Below are 21,521 nucleotides of genomic sequence, written 5' to 3'. Positions count from 1 at the left end.
TTTTGTAAAAATATACTTACATGCATTTGAAATTTGGAGAATATATTGTTAACAGTATTTGGCTCTTAGGTACAATATGGGTGATTTAAAATTTCTGTATTGTTTATATATGTTTTCTAATTTCTATACATTAAGAATTGTTTTCATAATTTCTTAATAATATTACATTCCCTTCAGGGATTAAATTTTAGCCGCATTCACCTGATATGTCAAGCTCTGAAAGTAGAGTTACACATGTGGTCCAGAAAACTCAGGGCAGCCTGGGCAGCCCATTCTGGGATCCTGACTGATCAGTTTCAGGAATGAGCTGCTCTGACCTTGCCATGGCAGCATGTGTAGGTTCACAGAAGGACAAGATACTAGCATCTGAGGGCCTGGTTGCTGGGGCCCTCATGTCTAATTCTTTGCTGTAGAATATCTGCCCAGAATCCATCCTGTGACAGTGTGGGGTGGGGGTGGGAGCACTAACCCAGGAATTAGGGCAGAGATGTTCAAATTTAAACATAGATCAAGTAAATAAATAAATATAGATCAGAAAGCTCACTTTATAAACCCAGAGCCCTGGGTCCCAGTTCCACAGGTTCTAGCTTAGGTCGTGGTGTGAGGCAGGAAGCCCAGAGAAAACACTTGGAAACAGGTCTGGAGTGTTCTTGGCTCATAAATATTATGCTGGCTGGCTCCCCTCAGTACACTTAGGTATTGTTTCAAATTACATTTGTGCAGAATAGCCTTCCTTGGAAACCCTTTCTAAAATAGCTCCTCCATTACAGCCTATATACTAGGCTTAATATTTCTCCACAGCATTTAACAGAACTGAAATTCTGATGTGTATTTATTTTACTCAGTCGCTTTCACTAGACTGTATGTTCCATGAAGGCCATGGCTTTGCCTGTTTTGCTCACTGATGTGTCTCCAGTGACAAAAACAGTGCCTGGCATAGTCTAGATGCTCAAAAAATATTTTTAAAGGAATGAATTACTCAACATAGAATTGATATAGTATTCAACATAGATTGAATACTGCCACAGTACTGTCTGGCAGATGTCCTTTTTCTCCCCCCTCCCCAAAAGCAGGACTCACCATTTGTAAACTGAACTAAATATGCTTATTATATCAAAGAAATTACTCTGGATAAAGACAAGAGAATAAGAGCCCTACTGCTAGGAAAACTAAGAATTTGTTGCCAGTAGACCTTCTCAAAAAGAATTGATAAAGGAGACTCTGACAAAAAAGAAATAACAGAAGGAAACATATGAAACATATGACATCAGGAATGAAGAAAAAGGAATGGAAAGGGTGAATATATCATCAAATATAATAGGCTATTCTCCTTTTGAGTTTTAAAAATTATGTTGGATGGTTGAAAGCAAACATGACAAGTTTACCTGCTATGGTCCTCAATTTGTATATAAGTGTCGAATATCATTTGCTGTTAGGGAATTGTAAAGTAAGCCCATCATTATATACTACCAAACCCCTGATAGGATGGCTGGAATCAAATATGACAGTGCCAAGTGCTAGAAAAGACATGAAACAGCCAGAGCATTCATACACTGCTGGTGGGAATGTAAATTAGTACAGCCACTCTGGAAAAGTTGGCAGGTTCTTACAAAGTTAAACACAAGCGTAACATATACATATGACTCCCGGGTATTTATCCCAAAGAAACAAATTCTTATGTTCACATAAAATTGGGTACACAGATGTTCATAGATTTTTATTCAAAACAGTGAAACACCAGAAACAACCCAGACATCCGTCAACAGCGAACAGATAAACAAACCCATGGTACACCCATACAAAAGATTTCTAGTCAGTAACAAAAAGTAAAACTATTTATACACCCAACAAATTGGATGGATCTTAAGGACAATTTGCTGAGGGAAATAAAGCCTATCTCAAAGGATACACACTGTATGATTCCACTTTAATAGCATTCTTAAAATAGCAAAGTTGGAGTGATGGAGTGTGATCAGTGGTCAGCATGGGTCAGGGTTGGGGGAGAGTGTAGCAGGAGGATGTTGTGTTGGCACAATGCCACATCCCAATTGTGGTGGTGTTTACAGAAATCTATATATGAGATAAAATTTCTTAGAACTCTATATATCAAAAAACAAAACAAAACAAAACAAAACTCATAAAAATTAGTGCATGCAAAAACTATTGAAATCCAAATAAGGTCTATAGTTTACTTAACAGTATTGTACCAATGTCATTTTATTGGTCTTGATGATGTATTATGGTTATGTAAGATAATATCACTGAAGAAGCTGAGTAAGGGTATTCTGGAACTTTGTATATTTTGCAATTTCTTGTAAGTCTAAAACTATTTCAAAACAAATTTTAGAAAAATCATTTTGAGGTGTTTTTGTAAACTACTTAATGCTACTTATAAACTTGGATAAATACATCCAAACATGTTGAATTACATATATGAATATATTCCTTTTCCTTTTGAAATACACAGACTGAAAGAGATGAACTTAGAGCCTAAGAAATGCAAGAGCGAATCATATAATGATATGAGGTGGGCACAGAACACTCCTGCATTGTATATAACATTAAAATTTAATGTATATAACATTAAAACCCTAAACACAAGGTGGGCTTGTGTTCAGAAGAGCCCACTTTAAAATTATGGAATTATTGATAATATGGTTCAAGGTATTGTGTCCCAAAATGGACATCAGGTGTACCATAAGTTTAGATTTCTGAGAGAAAACTCAAATATACGTCATTTTCATGAGGCTTTTTTCCTTCAGTGTTCTCTATATTTTGCTAAAGTTACTCCACATTTAGTGGGTTCATAAACTATTCTATTTCTGTATGAATTCATGAGAAGTGATGAGGCAGAATGTATCACCGAAATCCTGCCATGTTCATTGTCATCTGAAAATTTTTCTCCAGCATGCATATGAGGCAACTATTGAGGTTTTATTTCTACGATCATCATATTGCTACTATGAATGAGCTCACTGGTGATCTGTTATGATCACTGATGAGATAGGGTTTTTATTCCCACAGAAGGCTTTCCTAGTCTCTCCATTCATAAGATTTATCTTAGTATATACTTTTCAGACATATAACTACCTAGAAATGTTTCCTGAAGCCTTTTCTGCATTGTATGTATCAGAGCTTTTTCCTACATGTTAATTTAGACATATAGTGTGAGGTAACTTATCACTGAAGGCACTAGCACATTCTCTGCATTCATTAAATTTTACTCCTATGAAAATTCCATAGTTTTCCAAGGGTGAAATCTAGCAACAGGCTAATCTACACTGACCACAGTCAAGTAGAGCACACTGATGTTTAATGAGTTCACTGAACTATCATGGTTTGTACCCTGAACAAGTTCACTTATATATAATGAATTCAGAGTCACTGCAAAGGATTATGTACCTTGACCTATACGTTTCTCGTGTGTATTAACAAGGCTTGACAAATGAGAGAAAGGTTACCCCCCATTGCTGAATCCACAGAGTCTCTCCCTTTTATGAGTTCTCTGATGTACAACGGGTGCTGAATTTGTTTTGAAGGCTTTCTCACATTAATTGCATACATACAATTTGTCTCCTGTGTAAATTTTCTGGTGGGTAATGAGACCAATACCAATTATGAATAGGATTTTCCACAGTCAGTACATATAAAGGTAGTTTATCCTGCGTGAAACCCTCTGATGTTGGACAAGGCATATTTTCTTCCTGTAGGTGTGACTATATTCATTGCTTTGTTAAGATTTGTTTCCATTATGAGTTCTCTGATGTACAATGAGATTCCTCTTTGAGGAGAAGGCTTTTCCACATTCGCTGCATACAAAAGGTTTCTCTCCTGTATGAGTTCGCTGATGAATGACTAGACGACTTTTCACAGTGAAGCCTCTGCCACATTCATTGCAGGCATAAGGTTTCTCTCCAGTATGAATTTGTTGATGTAAAATGAGCTCTGTTTCCATGACAAAACCTTTTCCACATTCACTGCATATATAGGACTTCTCTCCCATATGAATTTGCTGGTGTATGATGAGATAGCGTTTCATCGTGAAGCCTTTTCCACACTCATTGCATGTAAAGGGTTTCTCTCCAGTATGAGTTCGCTGATGTACCACAAGATTGCTCTTAAAGGCAAACCCTTTTCCACATTTATTGCATATATAGGGCTTCTCTCCAGTGTGAGTTCGCTGATGTAACATCAGTCCGCTATTCACGATGAAGCCTTTCCCACATTCGCTGCATCTATAAGGTTTCTCACCCGTATGCGTTCGCTGATGCACAACAAGCCGACTCTTCAATGGGAAGCCTTTCCCACATTCACTGCAGATGTAGGGTTTCTCTCCAGTGTGAGTTCGTTGATGTATGATGAGCATGCTCTTCACGGTGAAGCCTTTTCCACATTCACCACATACGTAGGATTTCTCTACTGTATGATTTCTCTGATGTACAATCAGATTATTCTTCCTGGGAAAGCCTTTTCCACATTCATTGCACACATACGGCTTTTCTCCTGTATGAGTTCGCTGATGTTCAATCAGACGACTCTTCATGGTGAAACCTTTCCCACATTCATTGCATATGTAGGGTTTCTCTCCTGTATGGTTTCGTTGGTGTATGATGACATAGTGCTTTGTGGTAAAGCCTTTCCCACATTCACTGCAGATGTAGGGTTTCTCTCCTGTATGAGTTCGCTGGTGTATAGTAAGCATGCTCTTCCCAGTGAAGCCTTTTCCGCATTCATTACATATGTAGCATTTCTCTCCAGTATGATTTCGCTGATGTACAATGAGGTTACGCTTCCCTGGGAAGGCTTTTCCACAGTCACTGCATATGTAAGGTTTCTCTCCAGTGTGAGTTCGCTGGTGTTCGATCAGACGGCTCTTCATGGTGAAGACTTTTCCACAATCACCACATATAAAGGATTTCTCTCTCTTGTGAATTCTCTGATGTTCATTGAGCCTGGACTTTCGGGAGAATACTTTTGCACACATACTGCATCCATAAGGTTTCTCCCCTGTATGAACTCTCTGATGGTCAGTGAGCTGAGACTTCTTAACAAAGGCTTTCCCACATTCACTGCATATGTGGGCTTTCTCTGCATTGTGAGTTCCTTGGTGCTTAATGACTTGGGACTTAGTACTGATGGATTTTGCACTTACAGGGCATTGAACTGAAGAATGAAATTCTTCAGGCTTACCATGCAGAAATGATTTCCCATCTCCATTACATTTAGTAGAGTTCTTAATTTCATAGCTTTGGCCCTGGCTGACTAAACTTAAATGTGATTTCAAAGTTTTTATATAGAACTCAAACATGTCATGATTTTGCCTGAAAGAGAAATGACTTTTGCTTTGAGGAACAGGATTTCCAAATGCATTATGTTCCTGGTATTGTTCTATACCTTTCAGCATTCTTTGATTTTCCCAGTCATCCTGAAGACGATTACCAACGTTGCCAGTTTCTAGGAAAGAAGAGAACAATGAGCTCTTTTTATTATTGTTTGGAATAAAATTGTTTTAAAAATTCCTTGGTTTTTTAAAAAATTGGCACTTTAGTGGCAACCCTATGATAACAGTATAAAAGAAACACCATGTATAAATGTTCCTTATTTCTTACACATGGTAAAAACACAGTAATATAAACGAACCAAAAGGAAAAAAAACAGTTAATGTACCAATAAGGTTAGGCAGTTGACAATCTATGTAGACTTGGCTGCTCTCTAAATAGGAAATTGCAAAACATGCAGAGGTAGTAAAATACATGCAAGTCTTTTTTTTTTTTTTGGCCTCACTGTGCGGCTTGCAGGATCTTGGCTCCCTGAGTAGGGATTGAACCCAGGCTCACAGCAGTGAAAGCATGGAGTCTTAACCACTGGACCACCAGGGAACTGCCAAGCAAGTCACGGTTAGCAGCAAATGAGAGGGTATGAAGGAACAGAACTTGAAAAGACACAAGACCACAGAGGTGCAAGAGACAACTGATCCAAAATGATGAGGCTTGCATTTGTTCACTCCAAAACTATTTGGAGTGAACAAAGGCACTGTGTTGGTGTTTGGGATATATAAAATATGCCTTACTTACTTTCACTTCTCATAATTCCTGTTAGGGAAACCCAAATGAAAAAGAAGAAAAGAAAAAAAGTAGGGAGTTGGAGATTGCTAAATGTGGTTTGAAGGAGCAAAGGAGATGGTGGCAAGCAGAGGAAATGAGGATATTTTGAATACTTGCATAAAGAAAAGGCAAGGTTGGGGCTTCCCCGGCGGTCCAGTGGTTAAGACTCCAGACTTCCAGTGCTTCCACTGCAGGTGGTGTGGATTCTATCCCTGGTAGGGGAACTAAGATCCTGCATGGCACACAGCCAGAAAAATTTTTTAAATGTTAAAAAGAAAGAAAGAAAGAAAGAAAAAGCAAGGTTAACTGATGGGGTCAGTGCAGAGAGTGGTCTTTGAAAGTGAGGAACCCAGGATTACTCTGCTAACTGTATGGCTTGAACCAATGGTTTGGTAAAAGCATCTCCAGTTGTGATGAGGAAGATTACTGAAATCCACATGTAGGAAAAAAAAGTGTGCATTGTGGAACCTAAACTTTGAGATGATATTAGATGTGTAGTACAGAAATCAAGAAGCCAAGTGGAAGTATAAGTGGAGGAAACAATGTGGAAATAATATGTGCATACTATTCAAGAAAAGAGGACTGGATGTGTTGGGAGGACATGTAGAATGAAAGATGATGATGGTACAGAACCAACGTCTTAAGACATTCCAACACTCAGGAGTTTGGGGATTCTTTAAGCCCACTTAGAGGATCCAAATTCTGACTACAGAAATCAGGGAAATATGCATACTAAGGTGTATAGAATAAACGTATTTGTAACCTGGCAAGTAACTGTAAAGGACTGTAAACTGAAATAATCTCTTGCATTGTAATCCTGTTCCTAAATTTGCTTCTGTAGACCACCATCAAACTAACTTTCCAAAAACATCAAACATATTAGTGGATAAGTTGTATAATCAAAACTCTAACCTTTAGTCTATCTGTGTCACGTTATCCTATGTTCCATTCATAGTGAAACAGGGCAACAATGACTGTTAGGAAATTTTGTAACTGGCCGTGTACCATGTAGTCATCTTTGGAAGCTAATGGAATATGGAAACTGTCGCCCTTTTCAATCACTTTCTGCATTCAGTAGAGAGGTCGTATCCAAATTTTTCCCATGTCAACGTCCCTAATAAACTCTTCACTTGCCACCAGCAGCATCCACTTCAGTAACTCTACATTTGCATCTAGGTTGGCAACAGGTTGTACTAAAGGACCAACTTCCTCCTTTAAGACCAGGTTGTGTCAGCTTTACCTTCAGGTTTTTTTTTTAAGAACATCTGACTGTTCCTTATTATTGCTATCCTACTGCCACCCAGGTAAAAGGTAAGACAGCCTAGAGCTATAAAAATACAAAACCTACCAACCCTCCACTATGCTACCTCAATTACTCACATAGCAAATCCAAACAGTCATCCTGGCAAAAAAAGTGTACATCACCGTGAATATTCCATGGATTCATGTTTCCACTCCACTCCTCCTCCTGAAGAGACCTTCTAACACTGGCTTTCATTTGCCTGACTTCAGGCCACTCTTTTGATAGTCAATCCCATGGGCTTGCACATTTCTTATTTCATGCCTTATTCCTAACTCATGGCATCATCTTCCTAATTTAAAATGTAGATAAACCTTGTACATATCATGCTGTCATTCCCACTCTGACTGTATTACTATAAGCTCTATTTCCTCTGTTTTTCTAAAGGAATCCCTTTATTGTTCATTTGTACAGTTACCTTCAGTGAAGACTGAACCTCACTCAAAGAGAGGTCTGGCCCTTGCCCTTGGCTACTGGGAGGTGATATCTAGGCCCCTGGAATGTCCTGCCTGATAGGAGTGTCTTTGTTTGCCTCGTGGCTTTGGCCACCAAACACTCTAACAATGTGATTTATGACATGGGCTTTGGGCCACACCATATCAGTTACAACCTTTGGAGGAAATGGAGACTATAGGTATTAGCCTGACTTCTGGAGGGGCGAAAGACATATTTCCATGTGGGAAATGTGTGATTGAATCCCAATGAAAACTCTGGATACCAAAGGCTGAGCCTTTGGTTGGCAATACTCTGTGTATTATCACACATCATGGCTGGGAGGACATAATGCCGACCATGAGTCTGGAAGCACCACATTTGGACCCTTCCAAGAGTCCATATGACCCAAGAATTCCACTCCTAGATATATACCAAAGAAAAATGAAAACATATGTTCACAAAAAAGTTGTACATGAATGTTCATAGCAGCATAATTCAAAAAAGCCAAAAAGTGGATACCACCCAAATGTCCATCAATAGATAAATGAGTAAATAAAATGTGGTATATCCATACAATGGAATATTATTTGGCAATAAAAAGGAATGAATTACAGATACATGTTAGAACTTCTATGGAAGAATTTCAAAAACATTATGATAAATGAAAGAAGTCTTTCACAATAGACCACATAGTTTATGACTCTATTTATATTAAATATCCAGAACAGGCAAATCTACAGAGATAGAAAGTAGATTAGTGCTCGCCTAGGGCTGAAGGCTTAGGAGGAAACTTTTATAAAGTGATGAAAATCTTCCAAAGCTGCTGTTGGTAATGGTTACATAACTCTCTTAATATACTACAAAACAATGAATTGTATGCTTTAAGTTGGCAAATTGTAGCATATGTGAATTATCTCAGTAAAGCTGTTAAAAAAAAACAAGAATATAATGGAAAAAACAAATGATTTAGGGAAATGAATACAGTGCTAACACCTAAGATGAGCCAAAGGAAAATCAGAAATAGCAAATGTATGAAGGAAGTAAACTGAAGGAGACATAAGCTGCGACTTACGTAGAACTGATGTAGATGTAAAACAGTCTTTTCTAGTTAAAACAGTCAACAGCAGAGACCTCTAAGATGAGAACTCCATAGGCAGAGAATAACATTCAAGATAATACCAGCATGGACAGGGTAAGATGTGCAATATTAAAAGAGAATCTAACATTAAAATAGGATGGTGGAAAGGGCTTTTTTTTGTGGAGAGAAGATGGTTCCTATGCCTCATACAGGAACTCAGAAATCTTAGGCCAGTAAAAGACCTAGAACACCTAGAACTCAAAGTATAGACAATAGTAAGGGAGATACCAATTTGGAGTCTCAGCCAGAAAACAGATAGAGCTTAATTCATGAGACTGAAGGAAAATTTTGAGAAAATGGAAAGCAATACCTTTGAAGAACCTCAGAATGGTGGTGGGGGGCAGTGTGGTGGAGAAACTAAGGAGCTGGCTTGATGCACAGTCATAGACTAGGTTACTGTGAGGGCGCAAAATACAAGGTGCAGTTGGATGTCAGGAAGGGAAGTCTGTCTTTCTCAGTGGGGCAGGAGAGTGCGGTAGTCAGAAAACAGTGATGAATTCAAAGATCTCTCCTTGGAGCGAGGCCTGGAATTTCATAGCCAGGGAGGTGGAAGGGATTTGTGACAGGGTTCAAAGAAGAGGGTTACAGAATCCAAGGAAGATGAAAACGAGGCAAACAAACAAAAATCAAGATGTAAAATAAAATCAGCAAGGAACAGATCTCAGAAGAGAAAAAGGGGTATACTTACCTCTCAAGACCTAAAAGTTCTTTTATGGGGAAAGAGATACATGGAGGCACAGTATCCTCAGACGCCCTCCCAGGCTTCTCGCACTGACTGACTATGATGTCTGCAGTTACCCAGCTGATCCTCACTCACCTGGACAGGTTTGACTGTGGATTTCATCTTCTATTGTCCACGGTTCTTCCCCTCGTTCCAACTTGGACATTGCATCTGGTTTGCTGACCCGATACCCTGTTCATGGGAAACGATAGAAGACTGAGACTCACTGGACTGGGCTGGGTCTGTGGGGACGGGAGAATGTTACATTTGAGGGACCGTTTTTCACATCTGCCAAGCGGAGGTTTTTCACTCAGGAGAGACTCATGGGATATTGTGATATAATAATATATATTTGGTCTCTGCGCCCAGTTCCTGGCACAGAGCTTCTAAAGCCCTTGTGGGGACTTCCCTGGTGGTCCAGTGGTTAAGACTCTGTGCTTCCACTGCAGGGGGCGTGGGTTTGATCCCTGGTCAGGGAACTGAGATGGCACGTGGCACAACCAAAAAATAAAAATAGGGACTTCCCTGGTGGCACAGTGGTTAAGAATCCACCTGCCAATGCAGGGGACACAGGTTCGAGCCCTGGTCCTGGAAGATCTCACATGCTGTTGAGCAACTAAGCCCACGTGCCACAACTACTGAGCCTGCCCTCTAGAGCCCATGAACCACAACCACTGAGCTTGCAAGCCACAACTACTGAAGCCCATGAGCCCTAGAGCCCACGTGCAACTACTAAGCCTGCGTGCCTAGAGCCCGTGCTCCAAAACAAGAGAAGCCACCGCAATGAGAAACCCAGGCACCGCAACAAAGAGTAGCCCCCGCTTGCCACAACTAGAGAAAAGCCCGCATGCAGCAACAAAGACCCAGCACAAAAATAAATAAAATTTTAAAATAAATAAATAATAAAAATAAAATAAAGCCCTTGTAATTTCCTATGTGACGGGCTGGCAGGAACCTCTTCTGTTACAGCATTTGGTTTAAGTTCCAGTTCCTGACACAAGAACTTCTAGCACCTTTGGTGTCCAGAGTGATGGGTGTCTTCTGTGTGCTAATGAGATGACTGTGGCTGGGGGTCCCTAGAGAGCTTCAGGGTGGAGGCTGGCTGCCAGAAAGACCAAGGCATGAGTAGAAGGTTGGAAGTTTCAGCTCTAACTCCCTAACCCCTCCATGCGGAGGGAAGGGGCTAGAGATTGAGTTAATCACCCATGGCAAATGAATTAAGAAATCACGCTTACACAATGAAATCGCCACAAAAACTCCTAAAAAACCAGGTTGGGGGAGCTCCTGGGTTGGTGATCACATCAAAGGTGACACACTTGGAGCGGGCATGGAAGGCCCACACTCCTTCCCCCATACCTCATCCTGGGCATCTCTTCCATTTGGCTATTATCCTTTATAATAAACTGGTAATGGTAAGTAAAGTGCTTTCCTGAGTTCTGTGAGCTGTTCTAGCAAATTACCAAACCTGAGGGATGGAGAGTGGGAATGCCCGATTTAAGGTCAAGTCGGACAGAAGTGTGGGTACCCTGGGTACCCAATCCGTTCGACTAGTGTCTGAAGTGAGGGCAGTCCTGCGGGACTGAGTCCGTAAGCCTGTGGGATCTGAGGCTGACTCTGGGTGGTTAGTGTCAGAAATGGATTGAGTTTCGGGACACCCAGTCCATACCTGGAGAGTAGGAGAATTGGTTTTGGGGATAGAAAAAACCCCACAAGTTTGCTGTCAGCTGTGTTGGTAGTAAAAACAACTCATGGCACATTGTATACACCCTTTTATCAGGAGCCAGAGGAGGCACTGAGAATCTGCCATTAGGGCACTGCAGTGACTTCCAAGTGTAAGCAGCTGAGGAAGGAAAGGCCACTGACTGGAGACCCACTGAGGGACCCAGGGGAGCCGTCCTCACCCACGGACAGCAGGTTGCTATAGTTCTCCAGCATCACGTCCCGGTACAGGTCCTTCTGAGGAGGGGCCAGGAGCTGCCACTCCTCCCACGTGAAGTCCACGGCCACATCCTTGAATGACAGGGTTTCCTGTAATAACAGAGTCCTGTTTAATGCGAGTGTTTCTCTTTGACTGACTCATAAGGAACATAAAAGAAGCTGTCCTGCTCATATTTCTATGATTTTGACACCAATTCCGATGTGTTTCTTTAAACACATCACCAAGCAATTCTCTGACACCAGCTGTGTGTCCTACAATTTAATTCTGACATGATCGACCTGAAGAGAGCATCACATGCCACAGGGTAAGAGCCCAGTTCCACGAGACCTCACCACCACCCCACTCCAGATGCCAAATGCAAGTCCAGGATGCCACCTGTGCTCCTGAATAACCAGCTATAGATTGGAGGTTCCAGTGAACGTCCAATGCTCCTTGGGTTTGATTAACTTGCTGGAGAAGCCCAGAGAGCTCGGGAAAAGAGTTTACTTACTGTTCACCAGTTTATTATAAAAGCATATGATAAAGGATACAGATTTCATCCAGATGCAAGAGCTGCTCAAGGCAAGGTATGTGGAAAGGAGCTTGGAGCTTCCGTGCCCTCTCCTGGTGCCCCTCCAGCACCTCCATGTGTTCGCCAGCCCAGAAGCTCTCTAAACCCCATACCTTTGGGATTTTTGTGGAGGCTTCATCACGTAGGCATGATTGATCATTAACTCTATTTCTAGCCCCTCCCTCTTCTGTGGATAATGGGGAATGAGATGGAAGGTTCCAAGCTTCTGATCATGGCTTGGTCTTTCTGGTAAACAGGTCCCATTCAGGAGCCCTTCAAGTGTTGCCTCATTAGAAAGAAAGGCACTTCTATCACCCAGGAAATTCCAAGGGATTTAGGAACTCTGTATCAGAAACCAGGATCAAAGACCAAATTTTACAACAAAATATGCTCTTAGTACTCTTTTTTAAAAAATTTTATTGAAATATAGTTGATTTACAATGTCATGTTAATTTCTGCCGTACAGCAAAGTGATTCAGTTATATATATATATTCTTTTGCATATTCTTTTCCATTATGGTTTATCACAGGATACTGAATATAGTTCCCTGTGCTACACAGTAGGACCTTGTTGTTTATCCATTCTAAATAGAATAGTTTTCATCTGCTAATCCCACACTCCTACTCCATCCCTCCATCACCCCCAGTCCCCTTTGGAAACCATAAGTCTGTTCTCTATGTCTGTGATTCTGTTTCTGTTTTGTAGAGAAGTTCACTTGTGTCATATTTTAGATCCCACATATAAGTGAAGTTGTATGGGAGCTCGTAGTACTCTTATTATTTAGGAAATTACAAGGATTTTAGGGACTCTGTGCTAGGAATTGGGGTCAAAGACCAGAAGATTCTCAGAGCACCCCTATTTTTAAGGGTTTTAGGAGCTCTATGTCAGGAACTAGGGGCAGAGACCAATGTGTATAGTTCTTATTATTTCACAAAAGGCTAACATCATATTAGATACACTGAAAATATAACGAGTGAACTGGAATATGCATTTGAAAAAATAACTAAAGATGAAGCAGATGCAGAAAGAGACAGAAAATATAAAGGAGAGTTTACTAAATATGGAGAATACACTGAGGTCTAACATAGGCCTCTACGTAGTTTTTGAAAGAGATTATAGAGAGACAGAGAAGTGATATGAAGATCTCAGGAATTAAGAAAATTTTAGAACTGATTAAACATCCTGTAACTCAGACTTAGCCAGCCAGCAAAGCCAAGCAGGAAATCTGCTTCTAGATGAGTGAGACTGAAACTATAGAACATCACTTGCAAAAGTCAGATTCGGAAACCAACTAGAAAGAAAAGACTCGGGCTTCCCTGGTGGCGCAGTGGTTAAGAATCCGCCTGCCAATGCAGGGGACACGGGTTCAAACCCCGGTCCAGGAAGATCCCACATGCTGTGGAGCAACTAAGCCCGTGTGCCACAACTACTGATCCTGCACGATAGAGCCCGCGAGCCACAACTACTGAGCCCACGTGCTACACCTACTGAAGCCTGCACGCCTAGAGCCTGTGCTCCACAACAAGAGAAGCCACTGCAATGAGAAGCCCGCATGCCGCAATGAAGAGTAGCCCCCACTCGCCGCAACTAGAGAAAGCCCACATGCAGCAACAAAGACCTGATGTAACCAAAAATAAATAAATTTAAAAAAAAGAAATGATGAGGAAAGGATTAAAAAAAGAAAGAAAAAGAAAAGAAAAGACTCATTACCATCAAAAGAAAGACAAAATTGACGAAATGAAAACAACAGAAGCCAGAAAAATGTTGTGATGAATATATATTTGGTCTTTGCCCCTGGTTCCTGGAACACAGTTCCAAAAAACCGTGGGCTCTCTAGGGTGATAAGAGTATCTTTTGTGTGCTCATGAGATGACTGGTTCCTGGTCCCCAGAAAGACCCCCAGCCTCCAGGGAGGGAACTGGCATTGGGGGTTGAGTTCAGTCCCCAATAGCCAGTGATTTAATCAGCTTGTGCCTACATCAGAAAACCACCATAAAAACCCCTAAAACATCAGGTTCAGAGAGCTTCCGGGTTGGTGAACACATAGAGGTGCTGGCAGGGTTGTGCTCCCAGGGAGGAACTTCCGCGCCCCTTCCCCCATACCTCGTGCTATGCATCTCTTCCATCTGGCTATTCCTGAGTTGTAGCCTTTAGAATAAACCAGTGAATGTACGTAAAGAGCTTTCCTGAGTTCTGTGAGTCATTCTAGTGAATTACCAAACCTCAGCAGGGGGTTGTGGGTACCCCCGGATTTAGAGCTCGTCATCAGAAGCTTAGGTAACAGCCTGGGACTCTTGACAGGCACCTAAAGTGGGGGCAGTCTTGTCGGACTGAGCTCTTACCTTGTGGGATCTGACGCTAACTCCAGGTAGTTAGTGGCAGGATTGAGTTGAATTGTAGGACACCCAGTTGGTGTCTGGAGAGTCACAGAATTAGGAGGTGTGAGGAAAATACCCCCACATTTGGTGTTAGAAGTGTTCTGGATAACTACAGTTCAGCAGTGTGGAATGTCTTCAATGTCCTGATCCTGTGGCCATGCAGCCGAGGCCCAAATGCCACCAGGGAATGAAATGAGACCTGCTTGTCAACCAAGCTGCCAGATGAGGGGAAATCTGATGGGATAATCTATCTCTGTGTTCTTGCAGAGATTACGTCATAGAGAAGAGAGTTACTTGGTTGAGCAAATTCTTTTCTTTTTCTTTTTTAAAAGAGGCGGAAAACTCTTAACACTGCTGATCTTACCACCTTCTGAATTTTTTCACGTGAGATGTAGATCCATTTGGAAAAACAAAACCTTAGGTTCCTACCTAATTTCACACTCAAAAATAGTTTGTCTCCTGTTTAGATTCCTAGCCATAAAACAAAAGAATCTGTGAAAGAAATAGAGACAAATATGAATTATGTTCATGTCACAAACCAAAAACCATAAAAGAAAATAAGTAGCAAACTTTATAAGAGGAAAAATTAAAATGTCTGCATTGAAAAGTTACCGTGGATAAAGCTGAAAGAAAAGTGACAAGCTGGGAAAATATTTTTTATAAACAAAAGAAAGAATCAATATGTAATGGATAGGCATGACTCCTATTAATCAGTAAGAAAAAAAATCATTTTGTTAATGTAAAAATGATAAGGACAGGCATATCACAAGAGAAAAAGAGTCCAACTGGCCAATAAATATACAACATGGATTTCAACCTTACCTATGATGAGGTAAATGCAAAATAAGGTAAAAGAATAAACACTGGACCATCCAGACTGATGAAATTATACAATTTGATAATGTCCTATTATTAAGTACTGGCAAAGATTTAAGGCATGGACGATCTCACACATCACTTACTATGTAGCAGGCATGAAAAGGAGCAGGACCCTAGGGGGCCTCCCCAGGAGAGATAGATACACACACACGCACACACACACCACACACCACCATGTCCTCAGCCTGCCTTTTGACTGCAGAAAAACTTTAAAGAATAAATTTAATCAGAGAAGTGAGAAAATGCAGACACAAAGGAAAACAGTCCAACAAGACCAATAATAATAATAATAATAATAATAGCTTAGTCATTAAACAAAGTCAAGGACCTTTAGTTCCTCTTCCAGGGCTATAGATAATATTCTAAGCCATATCCTTTGAGCTGTTTTGTAGATACTGAAACCCTCACCAGTTGGAAGAAGTTAACTACATGACGACCAGACTGTAGCCATGACATAAGCTGTCAAAATTCTAAGAACTGGCTTCAAGGAATGGGAACAAACCAACCGTGGAACTAAAGATGAACTGTACTCACCACAATCAAGATGACGCTGATCAGACCATGGCATGACCGATTTCAAGATGGCGGCCAGAGTTGACTATGCTGTTTCTGCATGTAGCCCCCTCCCTCTGCCTATACAGCCCTGAAACTCCCCTTTAAAAGCTCTGGCCCACTGACTGGCAGTGGGGAGTTGGCCTCTGGACACGAGTACACCCTCTTCCCCCAGTTGCCAGCCTCTGGAATAAAACAAACTTTCCTTTCCACCAACCTTGCCTCTCGAGTTATTGGCTTTCAAGCAGCAAGCAGCCAGACCTGACTTTTGGTAACAGACACTCATCTAAATGCTTTGCATAGTTTGACTCATTTCTTTGAGTACAATTGTAGACGAATGGAATTTTATATAGCTAATATTCACAAAACAGTTGCAGTCATTATTCTATTAGATGCTTAAATTATACTATCTCAGGCCAAAGGGATGTTCTTTAGAGTATAATTCCACAGATGCACAAAACATAACAGACGTATTTATGTACACAGATATGTACATGAACCCACATGCATTTATAAATAGGCACGGCGCACACACAGAGTCAGTAACAGTTACACATTATGTTCCAACACTAGTCATTTACTAGGAATCATATAAACACTATGTTCTTGATCCTACTTTGCCATGGCTTTGGAGTTTATCTACAAAATTTATTTCTCTCTAGATACTGAACTGATTTTTTTTTTTTTTTACAGGCCTCTACAAATCCATTCAGGAATAAAGGAGAGAATAAAACAAGACATGAGTCACCTGGGCCTGGATCATTTTCTTCTGTTCTCTGAAAATAGCTGGCAATGCAGAGGCTCTGTCTTTGTCTCTTCTGGATATACCAAAATTTCTGGTTAGATATAACCGTCGCCAAAGTATCCCTAGAAATAACAATATCTAGGTCCTGGAAACTCCTCTTTCTTCATTCATATCTTGTCTCTTGTTAGCACCTGTGGGTTGAAAAGCAAAATTACTTCTGGAATTGTATTCCTTCTTCCTGTGCACTCACCTTAACACGTGGTCCCCAATATTTCTGTCTCTTCATTTGATTCCCCAGATAATTGCACACCTTGGGCCAATGAAACCTAACTCCCTGAATATATGGAAGTAGCATGAATTTGAAAGGGAAAGTGGCAAAGGAGAATAAGCACAGTACTATATTTCAGTGGCAGGTAATTTTCAGACAATTATAGAAATGAGGCCATCTAGGCAGTGAGAAATTGTAAATTTTTCCTTTAAACTTTGATGCCCTCAAGCCTCTTTAAAAGTCTTCATATAGGGCCTTCCCTGGTGGCGCAGTGGTTGAGAGTCCGCCTGCCGATGCAGGGGACATGGGTTCGTGCCCTGGTCCGGGAAGATCCCACATGCCGCGGAGCGGCTGGGCCCCTGAGCCATGGCCGCTGAGTCTGCGCGTCCAGAGCCTGTGCTCCGCAGCGGGAGAGGCCACAACAGTGAGAGACCCGCGTACCAAAAAAAAAAAAAAAAAAAAAAAAAAGTCTTCATATCCCCTGTTTACATACACATTTTAATATGAGGGACAATGAACACATCAAAAAAAGAAGAGAGAGAAAAGGAATATAAGCCATAAATACAAATTTAAAAAACAATTCAAAAATATAAATACTGGGAAAGGAGCAGTCTTTAAATATTCACATATAGAACCTGAAAAGAAATATGCAGTCAACCTGCAGGAGGAGTGATGAAAACAAAACTTAAATTAAAAGATTACTAAATTGAAATATGCTGAATTGTTCTTCCCCCAAACTTTCATTTCTTTGGGTTCAAAAGGAAGGGGTGCTGTAGGGAGCCAAAAGGGATTAGAAAATTTGTGGTGGGGCAGGGACTTGGACCTGAAGCTTTCAGGGAACGTTAACTAACGTTCACCAAGTCTGTCCCAGCAGCCAAAGTCTGGGCTCAACACACGCACCTACCAGGGCTCCTGAGCCTCCGAGCCTTCTGCTGTCACACATCCCTGCACGAAAGACAGTGACCATTACCCCACCGGATTAATACCAAACCAGGTCAGATACACACGTACACTGACCTCCATTAACGGTTCCTCGACCTTTGAGCTCCAAATTATCCGAGAACCCGAACAAGTCTCCGCATTCATTGACGAACCCCACGCCACCAGTTGTCAATCACCCCCGAAGACCTTAAACCCTGACCTCAGGACTCTCGGTAGTTGATCTGTTCAGACCTTTAATCGCTGATGACCAGAGCCCCCCATGATTGACCCCAAAGACACCCCGATCATAGACATTGTACTGACTCCTCCATGCTCCCTTCAAAAACAAAACCAAACCACCATCCACCCTTGCGCCACCTTCCCAGACTCAAAGGAGCCACAGCCCACCTAAAGGCCGACAGACCGCCCCCATCCCCGCCTTTTCTACAGCCAGACCCACATACCCACCTGGTTCTCTCCTGAACCTGCAGCGACCTCTTCAGGGCCTAACTTTATTCCCCGAACTCCTTTTACTTCTGGTCCCCTCGCCCAACCTATGGTGAACGGATTGGGGGTTTCCGGCTTTTCCTTATGAGGTAATACGTCCGCGCCGCCACCACAGACTCGGCGCCCTGGGGTCGCCATCTTTGCGCACCTGACGTACAGAAGGCGTGGCGGCCGCTGAGAGACCAAGGCTGAAAACTATCCTATTTCCTGGTACCTCAGCCCCTTAAAAGAAAATGGGGAGATTTTAAGAGGCTCGAGCTCATACAAAGCAAGCATGACGTGGGGGTAAATTCATTTGAATGGACAGGGCCCGCTTGTGGACGGTGAACGGCGCAAATTTTTCAAAGGCCGGAGCCCATCAAGACCGAAAGGGCGCAGTACATTCTGAGCGGCTGTGACGTCTCGGCTGCATGGGAAGTTAAAATTGCTTCTGGACACCTCGATAACTGGTTTAATTGCGAAAAGATTTAGAGGCCGTATGAAAACTTAAGCGTGCCTGGCAAAAAAAACCCTGGCGGCGCGCTGTAGCCATTTCGGGTTTGAGCCGTTGGGCAGGAGCACCGTGGACGCCGCCCTCTTAGAGGAGATTCGGTGTCCGTACTGCGGGGCAAATGCTGTCTGCGGAGCTCGGCGTGGAACTGGCAGATGGAAGTGTTTGGGGAAGACCAAGGTTTGGAAAAGTGACAGTACGGGGGATGCAGCGATCACAAAGTGATCGGAAACGGTGGGCGTTGTGAGCCTCTTCCCAACCGTGCTCCTTACCCAGCCCATCCTGGGCAGCACTGGGCTGCCTTCTGTCACTACAGATTAGTCTGCGTTATTTTCATAAAATTAGTAGTGTCTGTGCTGGCTTCTTTCACATAGCACGACTGTTTTGAAATTCATCATTTTTAAAAAATATATTTATTTATTTGGTTGTGGCTCACAGGTTCCTTAGTTGCGGCAGGCGGGCTCCTTAGTTGTGGCATGTGAACTCTTAGTTGTGACATGCATGTGGGATCTAGTTCCCTGACCAGGGATGGAACGCGGGCCCCTTGTATTGGGAGGGCGGATTCTTATCCACTGTGCCACCAGGGAAGTCCTGAAATTCATCATTTTAAAAGTATCAATAGTTCGTTCCTTTTTTGTTGCTTTAGTATTCATTGTTGGATATTCCAAAATTTAATCATTCACCAGTTGGTAGACCTTTGCATTGTTTCCAGTTTTTTGGATACTGCCAATGGAACTTCTATGAACATTTGTGTGCAAAAAATAAAATGACCTCAAAGAACTGGTTTTCCCACAGTCCTATGCGTCTTCATCAGGTCACCAAGAAGTTTTTGCCAGCCATTTACAGGCCTGCTACCCATTTCTAGCCCTGCTCCAGCTCATATTCTCTTCCTCCTCTCACCCCAGGCCTGAGCTAGAACGCTCATTCACCCTGGGGAAACAGATCTTGAGAACACAGGCTGTGGCACAGATGCAAAGTTCACCTACTTTCTTCAATTACGTTCAACTCCATAGGACCTTGTAAGTCTCAGAAAGCACCTGATAAAAGTCATATAATGAAAGGTCAAAGCAGGAAGTCAGTTTCATTTTCTCTCACTGGACCGTCATTACCATGCTGGTCTAATCTCTCACCTGAGATACTAGAATTGTCCCTGCTTATATCCTTGACCCATATGATCTCATCTTCATAGAACAGGCAAGGCAATCCTTGTAAAATGCAAATCAATCATGAAATTTTCCTGTTCTCAATTATCTAATGACTACATTACAGGATTGAATAAATATTAGATGGCCAAGTTTAGGTGTTTAAAAATATTATGTTGGAGTAAATTTATCCGATAATCCAGGGTTTGTGATGGAAATGTAGGACAGCTACTGCATAGCAAATTTCCATTTCTTGTTCTTTAAGCAGGACTCAAGATTTTTTAGCAGGATATGTTTAATAGATCAAGGGAAAGACTCTGGATAAGAAGAGGGGATAAGAGCTCCGCTTATAAGAGTAAGAAGGAATGAAAAAATAAGGAAAATCACATGTCTAATTGAACAGGTCACAGAGGGGATGGAATCTTTTTTTTGGGGGGGGGGATGGAATCTTTGAAGTGATGGTAACTCTCAAAGGTGATAGGCCTGTGAACAAATAAATACAAGGTTTCTTCTCGAGTACATCCCAAGGGGATCTTACCACTTTTCATCTCCTATACTTTGTTCCAATGTACAATGAAACTGACCTTCGGGATGAAATCATTTCCATAATCTACATATAGAGGGTTTCTCTCCAGTCTGAGTTTTCTGAGGTAAAATGATACGTGATTCAATGAGGAAGGCTTGGCCACATTTAGCATATACGTAAGGTTTCTCTCCTGTATGGATTTTCTGGTGTTCGGTGAGCCTGGACTTTGTGGTATGTGCTTTCCCACGTATGCTGCATCCATGGGGGTCTCTCTCCCAGATGAATTCTCTGATGTTTAATGAGCCGAGACTTCCTGATGAAGAATTTCCCATATTCACTGCATACATGGGATTTCTCAACTCTGCGATCTCTCTGATGCTTAATGAACAGAGCCTTAGTGCTGCTGAGTTTTCCAATTTCAGGCAGTTTTAGTATGAATTTGCTCATCCTTTATAAAGAGAGGATTTCCCATCTCTGTTACACCCCACAGGGTTCTTTATTTCATAGCTTCTGTTCTGATTTTACTACATTTAAATTTGCAGAATTTCCATGATTTTGTCTTAAAGGAAAACGCTTTTGGGCTGGATGAACAGTATTTTCAAAGGCATGATGTTCGTGGCATTGTTCATTCTGCTTTAGGCATCATTGGTTATGCAAGTGTTCCTGCAGTTGATCATCAACTTGCTTGACTTGTAGAAAAGATGAGAACGTGAATGCTTAGGTGTGGATCAAATCTTTAGTGTTGGTTGCATGATCTCAGTACAAAAGAATCTTTAATAATGTTCCTTATAATACTGTGATAAGCCATAATGTAAAAGAATATGAAAGAGAATGCATATATATGTATAACTGAATCACTTTGCTGTACAGCAGAAATTAACACAACATTGTAAATCAACTATACTTCAATAAAATAAAAAAAATG

At 41.5% G+C, this 21,521-nt stretch overlaps 1 protein-coding gene across 1 annotated transcript; it reads right to left on the bottom strand.

Moving 5' to 3' along the window:
- Positions 1–1,704: 1,704 nt before the first annotated feature.
- On the bottom strand, positions 1,705–20,666 carry LOC101330041 (uncharacterized). The gene is made up of 5 exons (XM_019927308.3): positions 18,400–20,666; positions 16,746–16,933; positions 11,600–11,726; positions 9,795–9,890; positions 1,705–5,454 (listed from the first exon to the last, which is right to left on the bottom strand). The coding sequence occupies exons 2-5, from the start codon at positions 16,758–16,760 to the stop codon at positions 3,734–3,736; spliced, it is 1,959 nt and encodes a 652-aa protein (XP_019782867.2). The 5' UTR covers positions 16,761–16,933; positions 18,400–20,666; the 3' UTR covers positions 1,705–3,733.
- Positions 20,667–21,521: the final 855 nt, after the last annotated feature.

Source organism: Tursiops truncatus, chromosome 19, assembly GCF_011762595.2.
Source record: "Tursiops truncatus isolate mTurTru1 chromosome 19, mTurTru1.mat.Y, whole genome shotgun sequence".
NCBI classification, from domain to species: domain Eukaryota; kingdom Metazoa; phylum Chordata; class Mammalia; order Artiodactyla; family Delphinidae; genus Tursiops; species Tursiops truncatus.
The sequence above is the reverse complement of the archived record's forward strand: the minus strand, read 5'-3'. Positions and strand labels throughout refer to the sequence as shown.